Source organism: Perissodus microlepis, chromosome 5 (genome assembly GCF_051167445.1).
Source record: "Perissodus microlepis isolate ML-2025 ecotype Zambia chromosome 5, ASM5116744v1, whole genome shotgun sequence".
Lineage (NCBI taxonomy): Eukaryota > Metazoa > Chordata > Actinopteri > Cichliformes > Cichlidae > Perissodus > Perissodus microlepis.
Window position 1 is genome coordinate 20,658,676 of NC_140465.1, and position 20,429 is coordinate 20,679,104.

General features: G+C 40.0%; 1 protein-coding gene across 1 annotated transcript in view; it reads left to right on the forward strand.

Moving 5' to 3' along the window:
• The first annotated feature begins 2,399 nt into the window (after positions 1 to 2,399).
• Positions 2,400 to 20,429, forward strand: part of syn2b (synapsin IIb) — an 87,110-nt gene continuing 69,080 nt past the window's right edge. The window contains exon 1 of the mRNA XM_084928682.1: positions 2,400 to 3,401. Coding sequence (XP_084784808.1) covers positions 2,974 to 3,401 — 428 coding nt within the window. The 5' untranslated portion in view covers positions 2,400 to 2,973. The remainder of the gene's footprint in view (positions 3,402 to 20,429) is intronic.

The window sequence follows — 20,429 nt, forward strand, 5'->3', positions numbered from 1 at the left end:
CATATCACGTGGGCAGTGGTTTCTGTTTCGCCTCTCAGCTGTCAGGACCTTTGGCTTTGCTGCATGTCATTCTCATGTTCTCTTCCCCTCATTTCCTGTTTATCTCACCTGCCCTGCAGAAATAAAGCCCTAAAAGTGTTTGTTGAAGATGATGATTGCAACAAATCTATTCTACAAATACCAGAATATTCTTTGTAAGTGCTAAAGAAAAGTAATAATTCAAGAAACCTTTAGCTCCACGAATTACTGCAGAGCTTTTCTTTGACTTTGTTACCTGCATAGTTTTTACCCATATTTATTATATAACGGCTCTCTGGAAATGTGTTATGTGATGTGTGTAAGTGTCATGAAACATGTAGGCCAGCACGAGCTTAGGATGTCGCTACAGTTCACACTGCAGCTCTGTGACTCACTCTGGCTCTCTTCTGGTTCGCTAAACAAAGCCTCCCTCACTAGACCTGACTCATCGTGACTTGCTACAAATGTGAATCCTGCATGTTATGCAAAGAAGCCGAACAGAGATCCATTAAGTCTTTTATACCCCCAACATACTACACTGGGTTACTTGTCAAATCTGCCCTTGATCATTTCTTTCTTTTTTTCTTCTTTTCTTTATGTAACTGAAAGCAGGGTCACCTTTTTCTGTCATCAGCACTTTTTCAGGAACGGTGAACATCATATAAATTTGAATGTACCCTTGAGGTATTTCTCTCCAACCGAACATAAGGGGATAGTAAAAGACGGGTGCTGGTGGCTGATGGAAATTGGTTGTATCTAAACAGCAGTCACTACTTGCCTGAAAAAAATATGTATCCATTTGGGTAGCTTAGACAGCCGTTGAAAAACAGCCTCTCAGTTTGAAAATACATTTCAGTTGAGAGTCTATCGGTGGTAAACCATGTTGAAAACAAAAGCTTCCAGAAATCTCAATTGCTGACATATAATGAGAGGTTGGACATGATAAATGGGTTTGGTAGTGGGCTAAATTGGTAAGACTGCTTTCCATCCTTTAAGAAATATTTTCCCACTGAAGATGAGATGAAAGCGGTGTACTGTAGGTCTGTATTTTTCTTCTCCCTAATGTGGCTCAGACATGTGTGGGATTTTCTTCCCGCATGAATAATCGTCTTTCTCCCTCTTTGTCCTGTCGTCTTTGGACTGTTTTTTTCCTTCTTTTTTTCTTTTTTTGGGAGCAAAGCTTAGAGTAGCAAATATTGCACTCTGCTCCTGCTGCCGATGGCTTTCAGCAATCGTGCTCTTCTCATGGCCTGGAATAGTGAATTTACAATGAAGCTAGACATAGGCTGGAGATAGTCGTTTAGTAACGAGAAGCGTATGACTCAGTTGTTTGTGTGTACGAGTTTGTGAATGTGGTATCTATTTGTTTACACCCTTTATCAATGCTGTAAAGAAAATTGAGATGTGCTGCTGATTTGCTGTATAAACAGATGTAGTCAGCACAGAAATGTACCATGTATTGCCCTTTCAAGTGGCTGCATAACATGCTGATGCTGAATTGCCCTCAAGTTAAGTAAAATTGGGAAAATCTTACTGCAGACGATATCATCGCACATCCTGTTACAAAGATCAAAGTAAGGTGAACCTAAATGTCATACCTATATCGCTACCAAGAGCAGATATGTTTAGCCAATACCACCATTAAAGAATAATATAAAAATCTGTTAATAAAGTCTAAAAGATATAGATGCATTTCTGCCCTTCTCTGGTTTGCCTTTCTTTTCCTGTCCTCTTGTTCTCTACATCTCAGGTCAGTTTTATTGTGCACAAATCATAAATTCACCTTAAGGGGCTTTACAGTATGTACGTGACATCCTCCTTTCACTTTTGATCCATAAAAAAAGATCTGGCTAAAAAACAAAGATCATATTTACCATTATAACTGGAACGGGGACAGGCAAAAAAAATCACACACATATAAAACAGAGAGAGACAAGGACAACATGGAAGCACAAGGCAGAAAAACAATGAGCTACTTCTCCGCTGTATTTCAAATCATCCCTGCCATTTGTTATGCCGCATGCTTTTGGTGGTAGTGCACTGGCAAGGATACCATCCTAGAGGAGGTTATGTTTTTTCTATGAGAATTTATCTGCTGTAGCAATGCATCAGCGAGCTGACGTTAGATGGTGGGGGGAAAAGATTCAGGGAAGACATGCTGCACAAGTGGCTGAAAGATGGATGGATGGTGGGGGAAGAAGGTGGGGCTTGCAGAGAAGGATGGCGTTTCCATCTGTGAACTCCACCTTATGTACGCTTGCAGGAAACCCCTTCCACTGATTGCACACGGCACACAGCGTTACAAGGCTGCAGCACGACACATGAACGTAATCTGTGATGTAGGAGGATGATGACAGGAGAGAGGAGGAGGGCGGGGGAGGGGGGGAGCAGCCAGCGAGCACAGCGAGTGAGAGAGTGAGTGAGGGAGAGGAAAAGGGCACATAGAGCATGAGCGAGTGAAAGGGTGAGATAAGCAGAGAAAGCAGCATCTCTTGAGTACATTCAGCTCGCAGCAGCACAGCAGGCAGGAAGGCAGAGTGGAGGGGGGAGAGCACCAGCACCTCACCAAAGGGGGCGACACCACACCTCTCTCTCCTTCTCTCTCTCTCTCTCTCTCAGACACACGCTTTCACACGTCACACACGCACATTTGTGAGGAGGCGTGAGGCTCAGCAGGAGGAACACCACATACACGCGCGCTGTTTCGCTGGCTTAACTGCACTTTGGAGAGGTGTCTCTTGAAGACTGGACCAGAGCTGTATCCATCGCTTCATCCATCCTTTCCTTCCACAGAGGCAGCTCTCTGACACGCATCCCTCGATCATTTGGACTGACTTGCTTTCTGTCACTCATCCGACCGTTGATCAAGCCTGCCTCTGCTTTCACCCTGTTCAGACCTAAAATCAGAGGAGAAACTAACTGACCGACTGAGGGACCCACCTTTCGACCGCAGTCATGAACTTCCTCAGACGCCGTCTCTCTGACAGCAGCTTCATGTCCAACCTTCCCAATGGCTACATGACAGACCTCCAGAGGCCTGACCCACCTGCTCCTCCTCCCCCCACTGCCTCCTCCCCTTCCCAGCAGGGTGCAGCGCCGGCTCCTGCCCCGTCCCCAACCAAAGCTCCAGGACCGACCCAGGTGCCGGCCAGCTCTCCTGCAGCTCAGGAGCGGCGCCCTAGCCAGCTGGCTCAGCAGCCTCAACAGGCCCAGTCCTCCACCAGTGGTTCCTCTGGCTTCTTCAGCTCCTTCAGCTCCATCACCAATGTGGTCAAACAGACAGCCGCATCTGCTGCTGGCTTTGTGGAGCAGTCGGCTCCCTCTCCATCCCTCTCCAAGAAGTTCAAGATTCTGTTGGTCATTGATGAGCCACAGCATGAGTGGTAAGTGTTCACTGGGCTGATTGGCAGAGGGTTTTCCAAATGCTTGATGGGGAAGCTGAAGCTATCAGCAGTAGAGCTGAGTGTTTTTGCTGAAACGAAACTTGAAATTTTAGTGACCTGTTAGAGACAGGCACACTGTGTCTGAGTTTTTGGAAGGCTCTTCAGTTTGGTGAAATAAAAATATTTGCTTCATCATCAGCCAGAAAGAACATGATTTACTGTAAAAAATAAAAAAATAAAACAAAATAGCCAAGTTAAGTGTGGGTGCATTGGCTTTATACTGACTGGCACTGATCAATATAAATAAATGCTTTACAAATTCCAGTAAAGTTGCTACACACACTCTAATGAATCCTTCTACCTTTTTTTTCCTGTAGTTTGTATCTAGCTTTAAAATGAACTTTGCTTCCTTGTTGAAGCTGCTCCCAAAATAGAAACAGGCCTGTTAATCCAAACAGACAAGTCAGATTTTCTCTTGGGTTTGGATTCAAACGTCTCACCAGCCAGCAGTGTTACCTGTCTCAGTTCCTGTGAGGCTGTCTTAGTGTGTGTGTGTTACAGAGGTCTGAGTATGACTTGCCATCCCTTGACAGTACAGGTTGGTTAACAGGAGATAATCCTTATGCAATGAACTCATACATCTTACACTGTCATAAAACAGCGTGTAGCCCTGAATAAAACACAGTCTTCTGCAAGTGAAATGGAAGCCGTAGGCTACATATTGTTGCTATTCTACTTGCTGCTTTCTGTCTCTGCGCACCTTTAAGCTATAAATGTTTTCTTAAGTGGATGTTGATGTTGGATTTTACAGCTGTTCAGCACTGTTGTTATCTAAGTGTAGTTTAATCTTGTCAACCTTTCATTGAAAAATGGCAGCCTCCTGAGACACTTGTGACCTTTTCTATTTATTGGATGTCCTGCAGTGTTGCCATTTAGCAATTACTGCTTAGTAGCATAGATAAAAGTGAATATGATGCTAGATTGATATGGTTGAAAGCTCCAAAACAAGGAAATAAGTGGACTGTGATTTTTAGTGGGTCAAGTGAGTCAGTGGGTCATTTGGAAGACACATTTTCAGTACATTTACACTGAATGAAAATGGACTCCCTCATTCGCTGGACTCATCGGGCACTTTGTTAGGTGCACTTTGCCTTTTGCCTTCAGCATTGCCTTAATTTTTCATGGCATAAGATCAACAAGGTCCTGGAAACATTTGTCAGAGATGTTGATCCATATCGGCATGATAGCATTATGTAAGTGCTGCATGTTTGTTGGCTCCCCATCCATGAGCCAATCTTGTGTTTTACCACATCTCAAAGGTGCTTTTTTTGACTGACATCCATTGATGTAAAGGCCATTTGAGTACTGTAAACTCATTCTCATGTTCAAGAAGCCAGTTTGAAATGATTTCAACTTTGTGAAGTGGCACGTTGTCCTGCTGAAAGCAGACATCAGAAGATGGGTACACTGTGGTCATAAAGGGATGGACATGGTCAGCAACAATATTCAGGTAGGCTGTGGCGTTTAGACAATGGCCAGTCAAGGTCCCAAAAGTGCCATTACACCACCAGCAGCCTCGGGCCTTTTACCGTGTGCTTCCCCTTGTTCTCTCGCGACCTTCATTTCAACTGTCCTGCCAAAATAAAGGCCAAAAAGTACTTATTTCGAGAAATTAAGACTTATTTATGGCCTGAGTTTTTTGTTGTTAGGTGAGAGGAGTGGCATGAATCCAATTCTGTTTAAAGTGGAACTGTAAAGCATTTTTGACTGCTATCTATCTTATGATTTGGTAAGTGTGAATTAAAGACACTCACAGCTTAAAATGGAATAAATAGTTCTCAACACAGTCAGTGCAGGATTATCTCTTCAGGGTACAAATGTGTGGAATCAGGCATGAAAATTGAGGTTCCACTATTCTGTGCCGACTGAATGTGACTCTATGTTATGGTAATGCTGTAGTTCATACTGGGACTGTTTTGGTGGCTTATGATTGGACGGCTGCCATCCATGATGTGGCAATCTGAATGTGAGACACTGCCTTAATTCATAAAAGACATTTGAATATGTGGCTCTAGTTTGTATAATCCATCCTTTTTACAAATTTACAAAGACCAAACAGAATGTCTCTTTTTATAGTGGTCTCGAATTGTTATCGATCATATCAGACTGTGCATGGTAATAAGAAATCTGGTTTTAGCATATGTTTGAATGCGTGAGCGAGTGCTGTTGCTGGAATTTAAGCTCCAGTTTGATAATCATTTATAGTTACTTTGGTTCCAGCTATGAATAATGTACTCTGGATTTGCAAAAACTCTTTTGTGGTTTATGGTTACTCAACTCTAAATGCAGGCTTACAGTATGCAATTGGACACTGTCGTTGCCTTTGCTCACACAAGAAAGATTTTATATCGTGTAATACAAAATTAGTCGCAGGTCACAGGCATCTTTGGCGATGCCAAGAAAGTAAATATGATTCACAGCAAACACAATATAATGGAATGAATTGGCAATTTCACTGGCATAATTTCAATGGCCTTTTCATTTTGTTTGTACACAATCTTTCTTTCAGAGAACACAGATTAAATATTAATGTTTATTCATTGGGAGTGATGGGTAGACTGAGCTTTCCTTTAGGCATGAGGACTAAAGAGGCATTCTGCTAGACATTATTGATTATCCATCAAGAAAGAGCAGGCTTGAGGCTCTTAGTGATATAAACTGAGAAACAGAAAGTAAAAACTGAAACTACTGCCTCTAAAATGAACCTGAAGGCCAGTCATCACTCATGCATGAGAGGAAACAGTTTTTTCTTTCTGTATGTGCCAATAATCAGGGCATTTTTGTATCAAGAATCTGAATTTATGATCTCCTTTATTATTAGATTTTCTTCTTATTTTAAATAAAACCTTCCATACATTTAATTTTCTTTAAGTTTTTACAACTTCGTACTAACTTTTTTTTTTACCACTTTACTCTTCATCTTTAGAGTAAAGTATGTTTACACATGTGGATAAATAGAATACATCAATACATACAGTACATACATTGAGTATGTACGTAGAAGTATGGAGAAGAACATAGCCAGCAGGCATCTCTAGGGATGCTAAACATACCATCCATCCCTCCTTTCTTTCTTCTTTTCTACATCTCTCTTATCCAATTTAAGGTCCTCAAATGGCTGACACTTTATGTGTCAGATCACATAAAATTACAGAGCAGGGTTGTTGAGTGCTGAGACGGCATAATCACCAACATGCTGCTGACTCGATAACTGTAGAGTTTCCAAAAAACCTCTGGAGTTAACATCAGCATAAATACTGCATGCCAGAAGCTTCACAGCATGGATTTCCAAGGCAAAGCAGCTGTTTATTTCTTTTGTTCTGTTTAGATTCAATGTATAGGTATCCCAGTACTTTTGTCAAATGCAGTGTATGTGTTATAAGGATTTTAGAAGCTCTAAAAAAGCTGGTTACAAAACCAGACTTGGAGCATCAGTAAGTACGCGAGTGGATATTCTTAACCATGTTCAGGCTTGAGGTATTTTATGACCCTTTAAAGAGTTCTTAAACCCTCAGGTCCTAGGCCTCTCATGCCCAAAACAAACCCGTATTTAAATAGAAATAGCTCTAAAACTTTCAAGCCAAAACAAACAAAGTTGGATTTCATAGGGAAGAGACAGCTAAAATACAATAGCTATTTTTGTCCCTATTACAGGCCAGAATACAACAGGATTTAAGTAAGTAGCAAACAGCATCCATTTTAATCATTGGATAACTAGACTGCATCTCCACTGAATGCGTCCATTCAGTAACCTCAAAATGGCAGCAGGTTGCCTTTTAGTATCAGATATGACCTGGTTCTGGAAGAAGGTTAAAACCAACTAATAAATGAATATTTAAAATGCATTTTAAAAATCACTGAAAAAAACATCAATTTAGAGCTTATTCACTTCTGCTGGGCCAAGGTAAAAGCAGCAATCAAAAAAGGGCCTGAGAGAGATGCTGTGTTGCACTGTGTTATGCAATGTTAAGGCAGTAATTTAGATTTTTGGCAAATCCAACAAACATAAATTCCCTCTGAGGAGAATTTATTATATAAATCTCACTGAATGCCAGATTACTTGTCTTCTTAGAGTCTAATAGAAACAAAGCCCACTTTACAGCCATATTCACGAGTTACAGGAAATGTTTAATCAACACATTCATAAACCCTGAATGGAATTGGCATGCAATAAGCACTCGCCACTTGTACCTGTCATGATGATGGCAATAAAAACGAAGCTTTGGCTTTTTCTTACTCTCCTCTTTTAGTTCTCTGTACTTTGATTATTCATTTCCATAAATTATAATTCTTTGCATCAAACCTCGCATCTTAAAAGCTTGAAGATTAGGATTAAATTTTCATTTGGCTCGCCCTGCAAACTAATTGATCCCAGACATGCATATACAAATGGTTTACAGCTCCAAATAGAATTTGCATGCCCTTTTAACTGCTGACTGACTCGTGTATAAGCAGCCATGGGTATCATGACTGTCTGTGCATCTTCCTCCACGTTCTCATATATTGACTGTGCTATAATGATCGGTTTCTCTGACAGTGCCTCAAAAAGAAGCCACAATGGGAGTCCAGCACTGAATCTGCAATGTGAAAGAGTGAGTGTATTTTCAGGCAAATCTGGATCTGGCTCTGTGTTCGAGTAGACTCTTCCAGTCTTTATGTAACAGACCCAAGCCTGTGAGATGGATGACGAAAGAGACAGTGTCCTCCAGGGCCTCTCAAGGTGATATCAGCACAGAGGGGAGGATAAACAAAGGGGGAGGGAGGATATTTGGGGATCTCCCTTTTATCACTTCCTCTGGATGTTTGCGCTCTTTCCTGTTTGTCTGCTCTTCTTTCTTTTGTGGGTTTTTCCTCTGTGTCTTCCCTCTTTGCTGTCGTTCTCTGCCTTTTATCACAACAGGCACTCTGTGTTTGCTCCAGAGAAAGTGCTCCAGGTTCACGATGCGATAAAGTAATGAGAGGAGACGTGGTGATTCAGCAGTTTCAGCCCAAAGGCCACATCTGCTCTCCTTCCTTTGCTCTCTGTATCTGTCTGTCTCTCACTCCCTCTTCTTCCTCCTTTTTTCCATCTCTCCAGTTATCTACTGAATACGTTCTCTGCAGTTTCTGCTGGAGTGCCAGTGAGTGTATTCACAACCTATATTGCATAAGTGCCCATCAGAGGAGATTAGTTTGGATTGTTGACTTTTTGAAATGACTCATGGTGGATGGTTTTTGTTGGTCTGACTGCAGGTTGATGGTGAATGGCTGCATGCTGATTGCCCTGCAGATGTAGTTTGAGCTGTAGCTGGTTGGTGTTTCAAAGAATAGCTATGACATTTGAACTTGCTTCACTGAAAGCAAGAGGTGAATAAGCATTATTTTACTCAGTTATTGTGACTGGGAAATGCAAAAACTAGATCACAGTAACACTAAAAATAAAACTCTGCTTTGAGCTAATTGCTCAAAACGCTAAAAGAAGGTACGTTTAAAAAAAAATAATCACGTTCACCATCTCAGTTTTGATGGTGAAGCCTACTCTTTACCAGCTGATTGGTCATGCAGGCCTGCTGCAACAGATAGACACTAATGTTAGAACTATTGTTAGTCCAGACATTTCTAAATATGCCATTTCTGATGTGTTAACACTCAAATTTGAGTGTTGGGAATACCATTACTTTTAAACTAGCAAACCAATCAAATAGACAATCCCGAGATCACAGCCCTACTAGTTTGTTGTATCATGCATTTAGACATCAAAGCCGCAAAGCAGCGGAGGAGGGATTGAGTTTAGGTGTTCCATGAGGAGTCTGAGCACTTTGGAAAAAGCAATTCTTTTCTTAGTATGCTGTTTCTATAAATCATCCAACATTGTAGGCCATTGCTACACAAGTAGTTGCAACATTAATTTGTCTTATACCTTTAAACTTAAACAGATTATTTATTGTTGGAACACCAATGTGTCTTCCTCTAACCTGCAGGAGCAATTTAAGAGCAAGAAAAACAAAGTTAGAGAACGAAGATGGGTCTTCTTTTTAATCCTATAGCTTAAAACTCCATAAGTAATAAAGCCCTACAGCACCAGCCCTTGCAAGTTAACATATTTACAAAGGCATGCATAGGAATGGTATTTGGCCTTGCAGAAATACACTGAACAATTTTAAAAATACACCAAAGTTTCCTATCTTTGGGGACATGTTTCTTATATTCTGTAGCAATCCATTTTCATTAACGAGATATTCATTTAGGGTCAAAGTGGTGGATCAACACAACAGTGGGCCGCCAGTGGGACTATGAAACATCATAATTACTTGTTTTTTTTTCTTCAGGTATTTATTTGTTGCATAAAGTGTGTTTTTTTAAACAGCTGATTTATATTTTTCCTATGTTTTGCTGTGGTAGCACTGACCTGGTTTTTAGCATTAACTGCAATGTATGTGCATGTCTGGGCACTTGCACTAATGCACTGCTGCTAGTGGAGACAGAAGTACACAGAGAGAGCAGGTGGGGAGGTGGAGCCTTGTATATATCCATCAGCATCACATACACATGCAGACACACTAACAAGCACCTGGATTCTCTTTCTATTTTTTCCATCTAATTAAACATGATGAGAAAAGTGTTTTCCTAAAGAAATGTAGCATGTTTTGATGATATGTTCATTCTTGATGCTGTCGATTGAGTTTATCCAAGAAGAGTGGGTTGGGATTAAAGTCATTTATTGTTGAAACTTGTTGAAGACAACACTTCCTTTGCAGCCCAAGTACGCCTTTTCACATTACACCCACTTCCAAAACAGTAAAATTCACAATAAAGCGCAAAAGAGTGCCTGTGTTTTTTGGATAGTTGTGATTTGACTTTGTGGCACTGATTAGGAATTATATGTGGCATTATGGCAGGTCGTATTTCCAAGCAGACAGGCTAAGAACTGACCTTATTACAGCCAGTGGCAATGTCATGTTGACTTTACAGGGTGCTTCTGGAATTGACCCTGCTCGTCTTGTCTTAGCTGTTGTCATACTAGACTGGTGGCCTTTTGAGTGCCACAGAGGAGGCAGAAAGAGCTCCAGGGTAAAATGGTAACATACTTTTTTTTAATAGGAAGTGGTCACTTTACAAGTTAAAACAACCTGGGTATAGTGTTGAAGTATTAGGCGATTAAAGCTAGTGTGTCATTAAATGGCAGTGACAAACTACCAGATTTTTGCTTAAATGCTTGATACAGAAAAGCTTGTTTACAATGACTAGTGGCCACAATGTGATCCCTGATCTAGTTTTTCTTATTAAACCACAGTTTTCATCATTACCAATTAGTATTTGCATCTAACCTACAGAAAACCTACATGTTATTATATAGTGGGAGATAAAGGTGTTGTCCTACCTGATGGAGATGGAGTGAGCAGAGGAAAACGGCTCGTTTCAGTCATTTTTGAAGATTTATATGTTTAGACATACGCTTTGATTTCTTGTGTTTGTCTATGTACATCACAGATGTTGAACATCTTAGATCAACACACATTTGCTGCAGTAAATGTAATAAACTTTTACAGTTTTTATTGTGCAGTAGATAATAATTAGAATACATATAGCATATTGTCTCAGTGAAGAATGTGTAAGCGAACAGAAATCGTGTGCCTGCTCCCATGAGACCCGGCTACTTGTGAATGCAGATTTGAAGCACTGGCTGTGTCAACAGCAGATGATTATTAACTGGCTTTAAGAAATGCTTTCATCCCTAAGGCCATTTGGGATTAAATATCACAGATCACCCACTAAATCCATGTCATGAATGAGGAGAAAGCAGTTTTCCCTTTTGCTAATTTGAATGTCACAGGAGGCCAAATGTCCTGTCTCTGTGTTAGTTAACATGCATGTTCCTTTTTGCTTTTTCATGTCTTTGCCAGCTTTTTCACACTCTGAACTTTGATGGACATTTCTGCAAAGACAGTTAGATAAGGACAGCACTCGCTGCCTGTGCTATCTCCATAAATTTACACCTCAACAAACTGTTAAACTAAAAGAGCCAAACAGCTTGAGGGGCTTTATTCCAAAAATTGAATTTAACTAAAAGCCACAGGCAGCAGTGTAGCCTGAATGATTGGCTAAGTGAATGATGCCAAAGCAAAGGCCAGCTGATCCCTTATTACGACAAGAAACGAAGACGTTGACCGGAGACACAAAGTTGTGTGACACACTTGTGAAGGATTTGTTTTAACTTGGCAAACACCTGTGCATAAAATGACACCCATACTCAAAGTACGCTACTTATTATGTCCTTGTGTATCTTTGGGATTCAGTGGTGTTATATAAAGCAGAGAGGAAATCGTTTTCTTTTGGCGGCTGGATTTTACTGCTTCTCATTCCAGAGAGTTAAACACTGCTGTTTCATCAGAAGCTGCTGGCGGCACTGAGATAGAAACAAGGTGTCCTTTGGTGTCAGCGCTGTGATGCGCCAGCATTATCAAACAGATAATGGTCCTGTTTAAAGGAGCGACATCATCAAGAAGAGTGTCATATCTGGCTTTCAGATACATTGAAGTATCTCCTACAGAAGGCTCTATTTTTACTCCATTGTAATGGATTTACTTAGACTGTTTACTTTTAGCTGACTCAAGCAAAGTGGAGTTTTGTAGCTTTGGGTCATTTTATGACATTTCTGCTTTATTAACTAAAAGTGGAGTTACTGAGGCACTTTGGCTCATGGCCTTTTGAGTTTTCTTATAGCTGTGGATGATGCACTGCACTGATTGACCAACAGAATGACCTTTACTATCTTGTGTTTGCAAATGAAACACAATACAGGGAGAACTGCTATACAAAAACACAAAGAGACTTGAGTTGTATTGATTTTTCTCGTTAGCGTTGCTGATTGCATTTGTGTCGAGAGCTTCTCCTCTGCAGTAGAGATAAAGCTGTTACTATGAAGCATGCAGATACCTTGGAGGGTCGTAAACGAGACCAATCGGCATCGCAACATCTGGTGAAATAGCCCACTGTTGCTATGACAACAGGTAATCGTCCTCAACAATCTTGAAACTGTGTGGTTCTAAGGAGGGGTTGATATCAAAGAAACAATTAGCCTTTACATTTATATGTTCTGCTTGAGCTGCACAATTAAATGGAACAATTAAGACAGTCCAAGTTGAAAAGTTCTTATCTGACATCTCATTTTCTCCTCCTCGTGTTCGTTCCTCGTCTCCCTACATCTCACTTTAACATTTGCACACTTTGAACAGTTGACTTTGAAGGAAATGCACAATTTAACTCCCTGTCAGGAAGGAACAGTGCAAAAATGTAAGTGATAAATGAGTTAATTCATGGAAACTCTAATCGACAAACATATGTTATGGAGAGGGGTTAAGGAAAGTGATATACTGACACAGTTTTATTGGGAGAACAAATAACTCATAAATGTTCAAGAAAGGATGTCAAGTTATTGCATCAGTAAAATATTTTCATCTCATTCATATGTGCAGGGGTCAGAAGGAAACCATGGAGTTCAGCCAAGGGTGATTCTAAAGCGTATGCTCCTGCTTCAGGGGCCAAAGTGCCACAGCCGGTTAAAATAGTTTCTACATGCTGAATGTCCTCAGTGTTGCTGAAGATAGATTTTTTTCAGTGACAAGATCGGCTTGATGAGGGACTCTGCATTTCTCATTTACTGTAGGTGAAGATGTGAGTGCAAGTGGTTGTTTGGTTATGTTATTGACAGGTAACCTCCCCAGGGTCCTCCTGCTTAATGTTTGCTGAGCTCCAGCTCTGCTCTGTGACCACCTAAGCATGTATAAATAATGGATGGGTGGATTATTTAAGAGGCCTTGCATAAAATCATTGCATTCCAAACCATATTGTTTAGCCTCTGCTCATTATTAGTGGCACACGTGACCAAATTTTAAGATTGGTAATGGGATATTTGTTGTTTTACTTACAAAGGCGTGAATATTCCAACTTCTGTTAATGAATCATGTATTTTATTATTCATTTTTGTACTTACGATTCTACCAGAAGACACATATAAAAAGTATATTGCTGTGGCCTCCATTTTAAGCTCTTTGGCCACATGATAAGATTATACTTTGAGTGTATAGTAGCAGTCTGTGGTATAAAGGTAGCTGTTGAGCCGCTGCCGTAGTGCTGAATCCCGCTGCTGATTGAAACTAGAGAGCACAGATGTTGCTCCAATGGAAGCCTCCCCTATTTGGAAAACTAATTTACTTCTAAAGCTTTACTCAAACTCGGTTGTAATAATTACCGATTGTTTGAATGAATGAAGCATCATCACGCTGGATTCTATTTTTATGAATGGATGGATTGCACCTGCTGTGAAATGACCAGCTTTCTGTGGAGAAGTGCAGCAGACGCTGTTTGTGAGGCTGATTTTTTGAAGCATTACTGTTTGGTTTCTTCTGGGTTTTCTACGGTTTCTCAACACAAAGAGAAAGAAAATGTTCTCCATGCTATCAGAAGTTTATTTCAGGTGGTATGGATCATTACATATCAACAAATAACTCGTAACAACTAAAGACTCAAGCTCCCTGTTCATGCTGGGATTGTTTTCTCAAATTATCCCCATGAGGTAAGAATGAAGACATTTCTCTTGATTGCTCTTTGTTTAATAAAGCAACTCATTATGCAAAATATATGCAATTTATCTTTTTTTTTGTGCCTGTTTTCCTTCAGTTGCCAAAAATGAAAGATTTCTCTCTGCTCTATTCTTCAATACATGCAGGGGGTGTGCTGGGATTATGTAACATTAAAGCCAATTGGAAATGTCACTGCAGCTCTGCAGAAAGTAACAGGCTCAATGACTTACAGTTCACATCTTGCATTCACACTTTTTTAAAAAAAAAATTCTATTATATTATTTTTTAATTAGAACAGACTCTATTCATATTAACTCACAGTAACACTTCAGCAGTCATAGTCTGACATGACCCAGACAGTTTCTTCAGGTTATTTCTTTTTAGCCTCTGGCTATAGAGTAAATGTGTGTGTGTCTGTATTGCTGTGTTTTGGGGACTTTTTTTTTTTTTTACAGTTACAATTAAGCGTGTGTGTGTGTGTGTGTGTTTCTGAGAGAAAGATAGTGAGAGAACAGTGTTAGCACTTGCTGTGATAATATCAGCAGCAGAGGAAAGGGAGCTATTATGTCACCACAAATATTTAGCAATTTTTTTTTAGTTTAATTACAACCAAGCAATGCATTCAGAACAAGTTTTAACAATAAATGGTAAATGGCCTGTATTTGTATAGCGCTTTACTAGTCCCTAAGGACCCCAAAGCGCTTTACACATCCAGTCATCCACGCAATCACACACTGGTGATGGCAAGCTACATTGTAGCCACAGCCACCCTGGGGCACACTGACAGAGGCAAGGCTGCCGGACACTGGCGCCACCGGGCCCTCTGACCATCACCAGCAGGCAACGGGTGAAGTGTCGTGCCCAAGAACACAACGACCGAGACTGTCCAAGCCGGGGCTCGAACCGACAACCTTCCGATTACAAGACGAACACCCAACTCTTGAGCCACGATCGCCCTCCAATAGTGGCCTTATGCACTGGTGTTCTGTGTAACAGACCTGATGTTGCAGAGAGTCTCGTGTCTTGTTAAAAGGCGGTGATATCGAACTCGGATGACAACAGCAAATAACTTTCCAGCAAAATTCTAACTTTAGAATTTGCTATAGCAGACAGCGTTCAGTTTCCTTTTTGATATCAAAGTGGAACAAGCTTCTGTTCTGTCCATCTCTTTACAACAGTCTGTTTCATGTAGGTAAGTGTGAACAGACATACAGTTAGATCCGTATATATTTGGACAGAGACAACTTCTTTCTAATTTTGATTCTGTAAGTTACCACAATAATTTTTAAATGACACAGATGCAGGTGGGATGCAGACTTTTAGCTTTGATTCAGTGGGTAAAAAGGGGGGAACTAAAGCATTTTTAAAACAATCCCTTCGTTTCAGGGGTTAGGGAGTTAGGGTTAGGGTGTTCATTTCTAACACTTGGTTGAAAAACTTCTCTTTATGGTAGACTTGGATAGTGATGCCTCCTGGAGAGTGCTGTTACCTTGGTTGTCTGTTGTGAAGGGGTTTCTCTTCACCGTAGAAATGATCATCCACCGCTGTTTTCTTCTGTTGATGTTCGGGTCTTTTTGGATTGTTGAGTTCATCTTTGCTTTTTTCTCTTAGGATGTACCAAACTGTAGATATGGCCACTCCTACTATTGTACGAATCTCTCAAATGTTTTTTTTTTCTTCTTCTGTTTTTGCAGCTTCAGGATGGCTTGTTTTACCTGCATGCAGAGCTCTTTTGACCGCATGTTGTCTGTTCACAGCAAAATCTTCTCAGAAATCACCTCAGATCAATTCCAGGACTTTTATCAGCTTAATTTATCATGACATAACAAAGGAAATGCCCACACCTGCCCATGAAATAGCCTCTGATTCAATTGTCCAATTACTTTTAGTTCCTTTAAAAAGAGGGTGGCACATGTTAAGGGGCTGAAACTACTAAACCCTTCATCCAGTTTGAATATGGATATCCTCAAATTAAAGCTGAGAGTCTACACATTATGTCCATGTCCATTATATAACTGTAATTGGAATATGTTTCAGTAAACAGGTATAAAAAAACAAAACAAAACAAAAAAACAAACTTGGGTCAGTGTCCATATATATATGAACCTAACTGTATACACACACAAATAAATGGGTATCATGAGTCTCACAGTATGAAGCAGATTTGTCTGCAACAGTGTTCAGGTAGGTGCTTTGTGTTCTCATCCCTATGAATACCAGGACCCCAGGTTTCCCAGAAGAATATTTCCCCCTGAGTGATTTTACAGTTACAGCTGACATATCCATTGTCACACAAGATACAATGTAATGCACCATTTAAATATTGATGCGTTAATCATTTTTTCTACATAACTGGATTTGCATTATAAGATGCATGATTGCTTAATAACTCTTCCCAGGCTTAAAGACATGGCGGCATGGTCTGATTAATGCCATTGTTTTGTCTAATTTTCCCAGGATTGGGCTTGTCACTAACTCACTGACGTCACAGAAATGCTGTTTTTGTTCTCCTATTGTTTGGTAGATTTCGATCCAAGTGAAGAAACACAATATTTGATGCTATTATTTGGCATGTTAATGAATCCTAACTGACCACAGGTCATAAGGGACTGTGTTTTCAGTATAGCAACTACTAGATAGTTTTTTTCCACCCCCACAAAACAAAAGATGTGATGGTGACTTTACATCAATGATTTATCTCGGCTCAAACAAACACAAAGACACAGTTGGTGTACTTCTGCTGTCCTAGTTGCTGTGGAAACATGCTAATTAGAAAGTTTTGGATTGTGGGGGTCGGCACAAAAATATGTGCTGAACTGTTGTGGTCACTGGTGTAAAGTTGCCACCTATTATAAGTGTTAATGGTGCAACTTATTTCCCCCCGAATCCAAATCAGTTCTTGACTGTTCTCAGAGGATTAGCAGAGAAATATAACAGTTTGATTTTTTAAATGTCCTACCACTTCCCACTCTGTGCATGTATTAATACAGGAGTTCTTGTCAGTCTGTGCTCACAGAAGTCAAATCAAACGGTATCGCACGGAAATGTTTTTCTTTTTTTAATCTTAAAACTCTCCTACTTTTATATCATTTTTTGGCTTGCTTGTGTATTTGAAGATAGATTCATCTGACATTTAAAAAAAAAATTACATCTACTCACACATGTGAAGCTGCAATGCTTTGACTTGAAGAAAGATGCTAAACAAGTCTTTCTATTATGACGGCGGACAAAAGTGGACTTGACAGTCTTGGTGACATAAGAAGAGCATATTATAGCCTATAAGTGATATTACACTGTCAAGCAGGTGAAGAAGACTGAAACAATTCAGGTTTGTCTCAAATTTGTCTCCATCCCTTGCCCCTTAGGTTAGCCTTTTGTGTTATTCAAATTTCTCTGTGTGATTAAAATAATTGACCTCTAACAATTTAGTGGACACAATGAAGCACAAGATTTAACAGTAAAATAATGGAACTAATAAAATACAGTCTGGTCACACATCCTTTGTTTGCATTTAGAGGAGGCAGTGGACCAAACCATCATAATGTAGATGAAGGGAGTCCATCACCCCAAACTTTTTTTTCTATCTATAATTAAATCAGTAGCTTCAGTGCATGTAAAACTATTTAACATTCTCTCTATACCTTTCTTAATCAGTTATTGCACCAAGTGTCTTGTCTAAAGTGAAATGCAGAGGAACAGGTAGAGAGAGAGAAACGGCCTGAATGCATGCATCAGTGTGCGTCTTTGGGATGTTCTACTGTGTGCTTTGGATGATCTGCTGAGAACAATCTATAAGCAAGCATGAAAGTCATGTCTGATGTAGATGTAATGTGTAGATGTTCTGAGACTTTGGTGAACTGAAATTTTCCTCGTTTTTCTTTATAATATTAGTGTTCATATTCACAGCTGGTCAAAATAACATTTGTACCAGTGCTCCCAGCAGTCAGTCTGCCATTGCTGATTTGACAGAGAGTGATAGTGGAAAGTACCCTATATGAAGACCTGAAGAAAGTTAACAAGGAACCGAGAGCCATTGAAGCTGTTGTACAGAAATATACCCTCTTAGGCTACGTTCACACTGCAGGCGAAAGCGCATCAAATCCGACTTTTTTGACCCTATGCGACCCATATCCGATCATGGTGTGACAGTGTGAACGGCACAAATCCGATATTTTCAAATCCGATCTGGGTCACTTTTGTATGTGGTACTGAATCCGATACATATTCGATGTTTTAGAAAGCGACTGCTGTTTGAACGGTCATGTCGCATTAAATCCGTCTTTTACGTCACTGACACAAGACAGACGCCAATTATCAGCGCCAGAGAAGCGCCTGAGAAGACATCGCGAACGCTTCCTGGCCATCCAGTGTAGATGTCAGTGAAACTGTTGGGAAGACAACGTTGGAGAAACGTGAGCATGTTATTTGTACTGTATAATCTGCAGATTCTGACAGAAATCTGCAACTATCCTTTGAAGCACAGCTCCTCTCTAAAACAGCAATAAGGATAATTATTAGGTTATTTACATTATTATGTAAATAACAAAATAACTTAAAGAAAAAATTAGGAAACGTAAAGTCCGAAGTCTTTATATTAAGGGCCATCAGTCAAACAATATTGTTTGCTCTGGGTCTAAACAGAGCGCGTTGTGTGTGACATCTTCTTTTGCGCATGCGGGCCGCTTTGAGCGAGTGCGTTTGCTGTCGCATTTTATTTGTAGTGTGAACAAGCAGACAAAAAAATCGGATTTGATCAAAAAATCGGAATTGAGCATTAAGACCTGCAGTGTGAACGTAGCCTTAGTAAACTGGCAAGATACGATGGTATCACGGTATAGTATAGTGAAGAGGATTATCAGGAGGAAGTGTCACAGCTGCAAAGCAGACACTAGAGAGACGAACTGTAGTTTTAAACAAAAAGTGAGCTGTTTATTATAGACTAGTTGAACATGGATACAAGGCGTAAACTAAACTAAAACCTACACTAAACAATGATAACTATGACGAAACTGTGATAACTGACATGAACATGATTCAGACCAGGAACATGTGGAAAACTATGAAGAAACAAGAACATGAGAAATGAATATGACCTGAGCTGAATCATGAAGAACGAGGAACTAGACAAAGGAAGACAGAGGACTTAAATACACGCAGGAGGTGATCAGGGGAAGTGGGAACACGTGGGGAAACAGCTGATACAAATGAACAGAACGACATCACAGGAGAAGAGTGAAAAAACTAAACACACTGAACAAAGTACACAAGACTTTCAAAATAAAAGAGGAAACATGGAGAGACGTAGACATGACAACACAGGCTTGACAAAATAAAACACACAGACAACAAATACATGAGACTAACACAGACCACCTGGGTGAAACATCCTAAACTAAACCCAAGGCAAACAAATAATAATCCTATAAATCAACATTATCTCAAAATATAACATAAGAACTCAAAAGAAACTGAAAACGCTGGGTCACAGACCCAGCCCCTGACAGGAAGAGAATCTGGTGAGCAGGATAATTATTTTCCATTTATTTTAATAATTGTCTCTGTCATGTATTTTATATTGGGTTACTTTGGCATCAAGATTAAAATATGAGATTATAAAATCAAGTCTATTTGTTCTTTTTAAAAATATTAGTCATATACGATTGGCCTGCACATCTCAGGAATTTCATTTGTACCAAAGACACAAAAAAGTGATGCTCCTACATGAAATCTAATGATCTGTGTTTACCAATTTATGCAGTTTAGGATACTCTAATTGTTCTGATAAGATACAGAATGTGTTTAACAATAAGTACTGCACAATAAGCCTCACCCAGCCAGAATCAAGGACTCCTCCCCCCCTTGAGTGATTCCTAGACGGGCTGAAAGCTCTGTATAGATTCTAGGAAAGAAAGTCCTACCAAAGTGTCATATACTGTACAGTAAGTCTGCTCTGTGATCAAACAAAGGCTCAGGGCTTTCCAAATTAATTCTGTGAATTCCCTGTGGTCTATGCTCTGCTCAGCTACGTTCAGCCTGCCTTTGTTTCCTGCATTAAAATGGGGTTCATGTGAAGCCCTGTTAGTTTTGGAGTCAGTAGGGAGTCAGAATATCTGACAGACAGTGGAAGTAAAAGAAGTGGAGAAAAAAGGGAAATCAACATAACAGCGGTCATGACAGAGAAAGATGAATGGAAAGCACAGACAGTAATGAAAGCAAGCAAAGATTGGGGAGAAAATGAGCTCAGCTGAAGTAAAGCTTGACAATCCCCATGTTCCAGCTATAGCTATCAGATACTGATGAAGTATAGGAAATGTATCAAAATGGGCTCTTGGCTTTTCTCCCCCTGCTAACTTTCTCTTAGTGTCTATTACTCCTTCCTCTTATTGCTTTCACTCGCTGTCCTGAA